Source organism: Capricornis sumatraensis, chromosome X, assembly GCF_032405125.1.
Source record: "Capricornis sumatraensis isolate serow.1 chromosome X, serow.2, whole genome shotgun sequence".
NCBI lineage: Eukaryota > Metazoa > Chordata > Mammalia > Artiodactyla > Bovidae > Capricornis > Capricornis sumatraensis.
The window spans coordinates 58,920,673-58,931,659 of NC_091092.1; the positions used below are offsets into that span (position 1 = coordinate 58,920,673).

Sequence of the window (10,987 nt, forward strand, 5' to 3'; positions counted from 1 at the left end):
TGAAGCTCCAATACTTTGGCCACCTGATGCAAAGAACTGACTCATTGGAAAAGAACCTGATGCTGGGAAAGATTGAAAGCAAGATAAGAGGATGACAGAGGATGAGATGGTTGGATGTCATCACAAACACAACAGACATGAGTTTGAGCAAGCTCCAGGAGATGGTGAAGTATAGGGAAGACTGGAATGCTGTAGTCCATGGGTTTGTAAAGAGTTGGACTTGACTTAGCAACTCAACAACAACAACAATAATGGTCAGACCACAGAGACTTTGCAAAGCGTTCTGAAATCTCTAGCATTGCTCTGAAGTTACTTGTTGCCCATGTCATCTCTTGAAGTGGTGGATTTCTCCACACTCTCTTTGTCCTGCCCTGGCTAATTTTGATTCAGTTCCTCTTTTCTCCAGTGATACTTATTCCATAATGCTGGTCTTCTAGCTTTCTTAGGTAAGAGTTTTTTGAGAGGCTTTTTTCTGAAAATTCCCTGAAGGTGTTTTTTGACCTCTGTAGTTGTCTTGGGAACCTGAAGGGACAACAGTGTGAGCACAGATGGACATTGGTTTGGGGTAATTGTTGGAGAATGAATGGGACCTAAGGTTTCATGAGAAGGTGTGTGGGCTGAGGATGGCTCTGGCAGGCAAGAACAGGGTAGAGGTCTTGGAGAGGTGTCAGTGAGGAAGAGGAGGAGGATCTTGGGTGTGGTCAGCTCACCTTGACCCTGTTTCTGGACTTGTATTGACAGAGCATCTTCTTCCTCCTTTTGATGCTTGGGATCTGTTATTTCATACCTATGCTAAGGAATTGTGGTTTCCTGGTCACTTTCCCTGTGTCAAAATTTCCTAGTGGTCTGCTTCAGGCCTCCTGACCAGCCTATATACACCACTCCCCAGGATAATAAAGGCCACACTCTTTAGGTTTGTTCGATCAAGGGTAGCCTTGGGGAAGAATCTCAGACATGACAAAGAACCATCCTGACATATCCATGGGGGCTTGCAGGAAGAAGTGAAAAAGCCAAGATACTTTGGCTGGAGAAAGAGGGCTTTTCTTTAGTACCTCTAAAGAACCTTCTCAAACTGACCACTGCTTCTTACCATCCCACATTCAATTCTGGTGGCCACATGTCAGGGAACAGGCCTTACCATCCATTTCAATGGTTCAGTGTTATCTCTCACCCTTTACCATGCATGAACTGATTTTTGTATGTTCTTACATAAAATCCCTACAAGGTAAAATGGATGTATTTAAGGTTCATTGAACATGTGAATCATCTCACTTCCCTTCTGAATATTTCTTTTATATACCTTGAAAACCACTCACTTCTTGGCTACCACCAAAGAAACTTTCCATCCCACTTCCTTTTCTGACGATCCATATAGCTCTCCTCACTTTTCTACTTTCCAGATTGAAATCACTGCCTAAAGTCTGTTTTAAGTATACAGATTTTCCCAACTGGGCATCTTAGTTTTGTTTCAAATCTGAGAGGGAGGTCAGCGCACCTCACAAGTTATAGTACCCAGATGAGTTTTAACAGGGTAAGGTGAATAAGGCAGATATTAACCTGCCAGATATTGTGCTGGATGTTTGCATGTAGGAAACCACTCTTCCTTGCCCACCACCTCCTCAAGGAACCTGGAGATTCAGAGTCTTATCCTGAATGGTGCAGACTCAGGTCCACAAAGGGCAGGAAGTCAAGGCTCTGCTGAAATCAGCAAAGGTAGGAGTCCCAGTACTTGATAGATGTGAAGGTAAGTAAGGACCCTGAAGGAGAGCCCTGAGGGAATCCTGGACCCCAGAACAGAGTTGATCCTGTGAGGCCTTGGGGTGGGATGACCACTCGCAGCACTTTCTGACATCCGAGTCTCAGACTGGGGATGGTATAAGGGGTGGTGGCTCAGAGGGACAGATAAGATAATTCCAGGTCCTGCTGGGAGTCAAGGTGAGGACCCTGAGGGAGGATTGAGGGGATCCTGAACCTCAAACAGAGGGGACCCCCCCCCCCGCCCAGATTCCTACCCTTGCTGTCAGCCCTGCAAGGACCTGGAGCTGGATGAGCACAGTAGGCCTGTTCTGAATTTTTGACATCCCAGTCTCAGAGAGACTGAGGACTCGGTGAAAGGGGCAAGGCTGCAGGTGGGCGGAGGGGATAATCTCAGGTTCTCCCAGGAGTAAAAGTGAGGACCCTGAGGAAGGATTGAGAGACCCTGGACCCCAGAACAGAGGCAATCCCTGGGATCCTTTAAGGCAGGATGACCCCATGTAGCCTTTCCTGACATCTGGGTCTCAGAGAAACTGGGAACTTGGTGAAAGGGGCGGGGCCTAAGGTCAGCAGAGGGGAGAATCCCAGGTCCCATCTGAAATTAAGGTGAAGACTGTGAGGACGGACTCAAGGGACCCTGCGAGAACAGAGAAGACTCTGAGAGGCCCTGGCGTGGGATGTGCACAGGCAGCATTTCCTGACATCTGGTCCCGGAGGGACTGGGAATCTAGAGTAAGTAGTGGGTCCTCGGTTGGAGAGAGAGGAGAATCCTAACAGGAGTCAATGTGAGGCCCCTGAGGGAGGACTGAGGGGATCCTGGGCCCCAGAACACGGATGGAGGGTGAGGTGTCCCAGAGAAACCCACCGCTGCCCTCAGCTGTGGTAAGGTGCCCGGGGCACCATGAGCCCGTGGCAGCCTGTGCTGACTTCCTCATCCGGGTCTCAGAGAAACCCGCCCCTGCCCTCCGCTGTGGTGAGCCGCGGGGCGAGATGAGCACGTGGCAGCCTGTGCTGACTTCCTCATCCGGGTCTTGGAGAGCAGGGGTGACCTGTGGTAACAGTCGCGGCCTCGGGAGGGCAGAGGCGGAATCCTAGATCCTTCGTGGACTAAGGTGAGGATTCTGAGGGAGGACTGAGGGGACCCTGTGAGAACAGAGAAGGCTCCGAGAAGCCCTGGCATGGGATGTACACAGGCAGCATTTCCTGCCATCCGGTCCCGGAGAGACTGGCAATCTAGCGTAAGTAGCGGGTCGTAAGTTGGAGAGAGGGGAGAATCCTAACAGGAGTCAAGGTGAGGCCCCCGAGAGAGGACTGAGGGGATCTTGGACCGTAGAACACGGATGGAGGGTGAGGTGTCCCAGAGAAACCTGCTCCTGCCCTCAGCTGTGGTAAGCTGGGCGGGGCATCATGAGCCCGTGGCAGCCTGTGCTGACTTCCTCATCCGGGTCTCAGAGAAACCCGCCCCTGCCCTCCGCTGTGGTGAGCCGCGGGGCGAGATGAGCACGTGGCAGCCTGTGCTGACTTCCTCATCCGGGTCTTGGAGAGCAGGGGTGACCTGTGGTAACAGTCGCGGCCTCGGGAGGGCAGAGGCGGAATCCTAGATCCTTCGTGGACTAAGGTGAGGATTCTGAGGGAGGACTGAGGGGACCCTGTGAGAACAGAGAAGGCTCCGAGAAGCCCTGGCATGGGATGTACACAGGCAGCATTTCCTGCCATCCGGTCCCGGAGAGACTGGCAATCTAGCGTAAGTAGCGGGTCGTAAGTTGGAGAGAGGGGAGAATCCTAACAGGAGTCAAGGTGAGGCCCCCGAGAGAGGACTGAGGGGATCTTGGACCGTAGAACACGGATGGAGGGTGAGGTGTCCCAGAGAAACCTGCTCCTGCCCTCAGCTGTGGTAAGCTGGGCGGGGCATCATGAGCCCGTGGCAGCCTGTGCTGACTTCCTCATCCGGGTCTCAGAGAAACCCGCCCCTGCCCTCCGCTGTGGTGAGCCGCGGGGCGAGGTGAGCACGTGGCAGCCTGTGCTGACTTCCTCATCCGGGTCTTGGAGAGCAGGGGTGACCTGTGGTAACAGTCGCGGCCTCGGGAGGGCAGAGGCGGAATCCTAGATCCTTCGTGGACTAAGGTGAGGATTCTGAGGGAGGACTGAGGGGACCCTGTGAGAACAGAGAAGGCTCCGAGAAGCCCTGGCATGGGATGTACACAGGCAGCATTTCCTGCCATCCGGTCCCGGAGAGACTGGCAATCTAGCGTAAGTAGCGGGTCGTAAGTTGGAGAGAGGGGAGAATCCTAACAGGAGTCAAGGTGAGGCCCCCGAGAGAGGACTGAGGGGATCTTGGACCGTAGAACACGGATGGAGGATGAGGTGTCCCAGAGAAACCTGCTCCTGCCCTCAGTTGTGGTAAGCTGCGCGGGGCGCCATGAGCCCGTGGCAGCCTGTGCTGACTTCCTCATCCGGGTCTCAGAGAAACCCGCCCCTGCCCTCCGCTGTGGTGAGCCGCGGGGCGAGATGAGCACGTGGCAGCCTGTGCTGACTTCCTCATCCGGGTCTTGGAGAGCAGGGGTGACCTGTGGTAACAGTCGCGGCCTCGGGAGGGCAGAGGCGGAATCCTAGATCCTTCGTGGACTAAGGTGAGGATTCTGAGGGAGGACTGAGGGGACCCTGTGAGAACAGAGAAGGCTCCGAGAAGCCCTGGCATGGGATGTACACAGGCAGCATTTCCTGCCATCCGGTCCCGGAGAGACTGGCAATCTAGCGTAAGTAGCGGGTCGTAAGTTGGAGAGAGGGGAGAATCCTAACAGGAGTCAAGGTGAGGCCCCCGAGGGAGGACTGAGGCGATCTTGGGCTGTAGAACACGGATGGAGGGTGAGGTGTCCCAGAGAAACCTGCTCCTGCCCTCAGCTGTGGTAAGCTGCGTGGGGCACCGTGAGCCTGTGGCAGCCTGTGCTGACTTCCTCATCCGGGTCTCAGAGAAACCCGCCCCTATCCTCAGCTGGGGTGAGCCGCCGGGCGAGATGAGCACGTGGCAGCCTGTGCTGACTTCCTCATCCAGGTCTTGGAGATCACGGGTGACCTGTGATAACGGTCGCGGCCTCGGGTGCTCAGAGGAGGAATCCTAGATCCTTCGTGGACTAAGGTGAGGATCCTGAGGGAGGACCGAGGGGATCCTGAGGGAGGACTGAGGGGATCCTGTGAGAACAGAGAAGGCTCTGAGAAGCCCTGGCATGGGATGTACACAGGCAGCATTTTCTGACATCCGGGTCCTGGAGGTACTGGGAATCTAGTGTAAGTAGTGTGTCCTTGGTTGGAGAGAGGGGAGAATCCTAACAGGAGTCAAGGTGAGGCCCCTGAGGGAGGACAGAGGGGATCCTGGACCCCAGAACACAGATGGAGGGTGAAGTATCCCAGAGAAACCCACCACTGCCCTCAGCTGTGGTAGCCCACAGGCCGAGAGCAGCCTGTGCTGACTTCCCTCACCTGGGTCCCAGAGAGCCTGGGGACCTGGGGTAACTGTGGTGGGGTGGTCAGAGGCGGAATCCTAGACCCTTCGTGGACCAAGGTGAAGACCCTGAGGGATGACTGAGGAGACCCCGTGAGAACAGAGAGGGCTCTGGGAGGCCCTGGCGTGGGATATGCACAGGCAGCATTTCCTGACATCCGGGTTTCAGAAACACTAGGGACCTAGGATAAAGGGCAGGGGCCTTAGGTGGGCAGAAAGAAAAATCCCAGGTCCTGCGGGGAGTCAAGGTGAGGACTCTGAGGGAGGACTAAGGGAAACCTGGGCCCCAGACCAGATTGGGCTCTGGGAGGCCCTGGGGCGGGATGACTACAGGGAGCATTTCCTGACATCTGCCTCTCAGAGAGACTGGGAATGTGGTGAAAGGGGCGAGGCCTCAGTGGGGAGAGGGGAGACTCCAATGTCCTAACAGGAGTCAAGGGAAGGAGTCAAACCCCTGAGGGAAGACTGAGGGGAACTTGGACCCCACAAGAGGCCCCAGATGGAATGGGGGAGGGGTTGCAAATGTGCTATTTCCTGACTTCCTGCATGGCCACCTAAGGTGAGGTATCAGCATATGGTATTGTACTCAAGTGCACAAAGGTAGGAGGCTCAGGCTTTGTCAAGAGTAGTGGTGAGGACCTTGAGAGAGGACTGGCTGAACTCATGCGAAAATGTACTAAACCCCAGCTATCCCTGCCCTTTCTGTTGGCCACAGAAGGACCTGAAGCAGTTTGACTGTACGTGGTGCCCTCTCATTTCCATCTTTGTTCTCACATAAAGGTGAGACACTTCATTTAAGGAAGGTGGATTGAGGTAAACAGAAGGAAGCTCTGCCAGGCATTAAGGTGAGAACTGATCAGACCTCCCCCCCAATCCCAGGACAGATGGACCCCACAGTATTTAGCCACCCCTTGCTCTTCCCCCTGGGAAGGCCCTGGGCAAGCATAGTTAGATGTGAAGCCCCATAACTTCCTTCTGTTCAGTCTAGGGATCCTGTTTTGAGAGTTTTGTCTCAGGCCTGCAGTGAGGAGAGCCCACATCCTGCCAGGGAAAAGGTGAGAGCCCTGCGTGAGCACAAATGGGACCACCCATCCCAGAAGAATGAGGACCTCACAGAGTCCATCCTCCTATCAGCACCAAGGGGCCCAGCACAGTACCACAGTTTACAGCCGAGGTGCCCCCTTGTTTCCTCTCACAGGGGCTCCAGGAACCAGGAGGTGAAAGCCCAGATCTGAAGCTCGTGTCTACAGGTCACAGATCAGAGGAGGTCCAGGCAGCACGAGGAGTCAAGGTGAGGTGAGGTGCCTGCCTTGAGTGTGCACCAGGCAGGGACTCCCCACCCCAGAACAGACAGGACCCCACAAGACCCAAATCCCTTCCCCCTTCATCCCCAGAACCTTGGGCTGTGCTGCCCGCACCCTGGGGGGAGCCACCTCACTTCCTCCTTCAGTAGCCATGGGTCAGGCCGCCCAGGAGGGGCTCCTCTATGAGGCCCGAGAGCACCCCTCAAGAGGAGACCTGTCAGTGGCCTGAGTCAGACCGCCCAGGGTGGATTTCTCAGTCAAAGCCGCTCACACCCCCTCTCTCCCCCAGGCCTGTGGATCCAGTTCTGCACTGTCTGTCCGTACTCTTGCTACCAGGAGTCATTATGCCTCCACCTCCAAAGCGTTTGTGTTACATGAAGTGTTGGTGCTGCATACTTAAGGAAAACCTTCAGTCCCAGAGCGAGAATTGGGGACTTTGCAATGCACAAGTTCCTCAGTGTGAGGAGGAGAGGGAGCACACCTCCTCCTCCTCTTCCTCCTCCTCCTCTTCCTCCTCCTCCTCTTCCTCCTCCTCCTCTTCCTCCTCCTCCTCCTCCTCCTCCTCCTCTTCCTCCTCCTCCTCCTCCTCTTCCTCCTCCTCCTCTTCTTCCTCCTCCTCCTCTTCTTCCTCCTCCTGTTCCTCCTGTTCCTCCTCTTCCTCCTTCTCCTCTTCCTCCTCCTCCTCTTCTTCCTCTTCTTCTTCTTCTTCTTCTTCTTCCTCCTCCTCTCCCCACCCCACCTCCTCCTTCTGTTTTCTGACCCCAGGCACCATAATTGAGGTTCCTGATACTGCTGGGACACCAAGTCCTTTCCAGGCTTCTCAGAGAGTTTGGACCTTACCCACTGCCCTAGCAACCACTCCATCAATCATATCAGATCAGGGATCTGGCAGTAGAAAAAGAAAAAGGCCAAGCACTTCGCAGGCCCTGCCAGATGGTGGGCACTTGCTCAGAGATGCAGTAGATGGTAAGGTGGGGGATCTGGTGTCATTCCTGCTCATCAGATATCACAGAAAGGAGGTGGCCACAAAGGCAGAAATGCTTAGCGTTATCAAAGATTACCAAGACCTCTTCCCTATGATCCTCAGTCAAGCCACTGACTGCATGAATCTGGTCTTTGGTATTGATGTGAAGGCGTTGGACCCCACAGGTCTCTTCTATGTCTTGGTCAACACCTTGGGTCTCACCTACAATGATTTGTTGAGTGGTGATGAGGAGAGCATGCCCATGGCTGGCCTCCTTGTAAATACCTTGAGTATAATCTTCATAGCTGGCAACTGTGCACCTGAGGAAAAGATCTGGGAAATGCTAGGTATCATGGGGCTGTATGCTGGTATGAACCATTTCATCTATGGGGACCCCAGGGAGCTGCTGACCCAAGTGTGGGTGCAACAAGGGTATCTGGAATACCGACAGGTGCCCAATAGTGATCCTGCCTGCTATGAGTTCCTGTGGGGTCCCCGGACATATGCAGAGACCACTAAGATGAAAGTCTTAGAGTTCTTGGCCAAAGTTCATGATACCACCCCCAGTGCCTTTCCTAGCTTGTATGAAGAAGCTTTGCAAAGTGAAAAAACAGGACCCCAAGCCAGAGTTGTAGCCAGGGCCAGGGCCAGGGATGGGACTTGTGCCAGGACCAGGGCCTATTCCAAGGCCACATCCAACAGCTTATCTTGCCCCAACTGAAGTGGAGGAAAATGTTTCATTCTGTTTGATGAGAACAGTCACTTATCTAAGTAGTGGAGAGGCAAGATGGGGCTTGGGAGTATTGAATATATTATATCTTTGTGTTCCTGCTGTGTAAGGGTGATTTGGAGATTTTTTTTTTTTTGGTACTTTTCAAATGCTGTTCCTATTAACAAAAGGCTTAATTAATTTCAAGTTCTAAGTTTACAAGTGACATTCATCAAAAATGTATTGCTGTTATCCAGTTTAAGAAGTGAACATTTTAGCTACAGTTATTGTCATAAGCCTGTATAAGTGATGGTGAACTCCTTTAGGTTTTATTTGTTTGGAGCATTTTTATTTTTTTTTATTTTTTTTTTTTTTTGATCATCAATATTTGTTGTTTTTTTTTTTTTTTCAATTTTAAAATCTTTAATTCTTACATGTGTTCCCAAACATGAACCCCCCTCCCCTCCCTCCCCATAACATCTCAGTGGGTCATCCCCATGCACCAACCCCAAGCAAGCCGTATCCTGCGTCAGACATGGACTGGCGATTCAATTCTTACATGATAGTATACATGATAGAATGCCATTCTCCAAAATCATCCCACCCTCTCCCTCTCCCTCTGAGTCCAAAAGTCCGTTATACACAGCTGTGTCTTTTTTTTCCTGTCTTGCATACAGGGTCGTCATTGCCATCTTTCTAAATTCCATATATATGTGTTAGTATACTGTATTGGTGTTTTTCTTTCTGGCTTCCTTCACTCTGTATAATCGGCTCCAGTTTCATCCATCTCATCAGAACTGATTCAAATGTATTCTTTTTAATGGCTGAGTAATACTCCATTGTGATGTCCATCAGCAGATGAGTGGATATGGAGCATTTTTAATCTATCCTTTTCTGAATGATAACTTTGTAGGGTAACAAGCATATTGTTGGTTGGAAGTTTTTTCTTTTAGCCCTTTGAGTATATCGTGCCCCTCTCTTCTGGCTACAAAATTGTGGCTGAAAAGTCTGCTGATCCTCTTGTGGGGTCTCCTTCAAATGTACCAAGTTGTTTTTCTCTTGCTGCTTTTAAGATTTTCTGCATTTTGCTATTTTGTGAAACAAATTGGGAAACCTTTCATTATATTTTACGATCTGGAATAAGAAAACATGGCATTACTTTCCTTGGAAATGTGAAAATAGAGAAATAGAGAGAAAAGTGAAAAATAGTTAATTTTTGTCTTCTGTTATCCCTTTTCTTGTGTTCTTCTGTAAAATTAAAAGATATGTACTTGGATATGCTTTGCTTATTCAAGAATGTATACAGTATTAAATCTAAATAAACAAGATTCTCTGTTCACTGGCTCTGTTATTCCCCATCATTAATTAGAGATTGACTCTTTGAAAGGCCCTATAGAAGTAGGGGGACACCAAGATAAGGGAGATACACCCCTTAGCTATAAAATTGTAAAGTCCAAGAGCAACAGTCACATCAGGAAGATAATGAACTATTCTCTAAATACTAACTAAGGGTTAAGGTCTAAGTATTGGGTTAGCCTAAAAGGTCATATTGTACAGCCCATGGGGTTGCAAAGAGTTGGACATGACTAAGCGACTTTCACTTTCAAAAGGTCGTATGGATTTTCTCATAAGCCGGCATGGAAAAACCCGAACTACCTTTTTGGCCCACCCGATACTAAATAACCAGTAAAAGAAAGGAAGAGGAGGTGAGTACTATGGATAAGAGTAAGTGTAAGTGCCCCGAGTCAGGGCAGTTTGGAGCTTTGGGAAACTTCAGTTCTGGAGGAGCTAGGGATGACGAAGCTGGGTGGTGGCCGTGACCAGACTCATGGTATGTCTTCAAAGTGAGAGGAAACCCTGGAATAGAAAACTGCACTTAGCAATTACCTTTGAGTCGTTGAAAAACCAGAGAAGAATCTCCTCTTGGAGCAGGTAGGGAAGGAGCCCTGCACGCGTGTCTCAGTACTGTGGAGTACAGTACATAGGCTAGACGCTTTATACTCATCATCTGTAAGAATTTTTTGAGAAATACGGTGATATGACTTTGAAGTGGTGCCCAGAAGCCTTTCAAGGGACACTCTTTTCTCTGGCTGTGGAAAGCCAGAACGCACTGTATTTAAAAAACATTTTAATTAGATGATCTTGAGTGTCATTTGGACAGCTCTAAGCAAGAGCTAGATCTTTGGTGGGGTAGAATGAATGAAAGACATCGTTTGGATGCAAAAGCAGCTGGGAGGGAGGAATGGAGTTGGTCTTTGACTCAAATTCTAGGAGCTGTGAGTTGCATCCAGCTGAGGGAGACCCCCCCTTCAAATTAAATAACATCTTCTAGGAGGGCAACTGTACTGAGTTTTATTTACAAAGCAATATTGTTGGATGATTTGTTATTCTTCATCCTATTGCTTTGCATATTCTCTGAGATCTGAAAAATAAAAAGCAAACAAGGTTCTTAGAAAAGGGGGTAGTATGGTTTGTGGGTAAAATAATACTAGAAGTGACTGCCAGTCATCAAAGTTCCAAGATATGATAGGCACTGTGTGAGATGCTTTACATACACTGCTCACATCCCTGAAGCCCTACAAAACAGAGCTCATCGAGCTCACTTGCTTCACAGATGAAGAAGCCAACGCCGTGGGACTTGGGGATCTTCCCAGCATCACATGTTACTAGGAGACAGGATAGGGACTAGACCCTGGCCTGAATTTCTCTTGAGCCCATGTTGTTGCCACCTACCCCAGCCCGTGGCCGACCTTCTG

The 10,987-nt window shown here is 50.7% G+C and overlaps 1 protein-coding gene across 1 annotated transcript; it reads left to right on the forward strand.

Moving 5' to 3' along the window:
- The first annotated feature begins 4,613 nt into the window (after positions 1-4,613).
- On the forward strand, positions 4,614-8,243 carry MAGEA4 (MAGE family member A4). Its single transcript, XM_068963150.1, has 4 exons — positions 4,614-4,823; positions 6,453-6,550; positions 6,848-6,921; positions 7,324-8,243. Exons 1-4 carry the CDS (start codon positions 4,614-4,616, stop codon positions 8,241-8,243), a joined length of 1,302 nt encoding a protein of 433 aa, XP_068819251.1.
- The last annotated feature ends 2,744 nt before the right edge of the window (positions 8,244-10,987 follow it).

Coding starts and splice junctions, on each gene's coding strand:
- MAGEA4 (XM_068963150.1), top strand. CDS start 4,614: ATGGAGGGTGAGGTGTCCCAGAGAAACCTGCTCCTGCCCTCAGCTGTG. Junction 4,824..6,452: donor CCAGGTCTTGGAGATCACGG/GTGACCTGTGAT, acceptor TTCCTCTCACAG/GGGCTCCAGGAACCAGGAGG. Junction 6,551..6,847: donor GCACGAGGAGTCAAGGTGAG/GTGAGGTGCCTG, acceptor TCTCTCCCCCAG/GCCTGTGGATCCAGTTCTGC.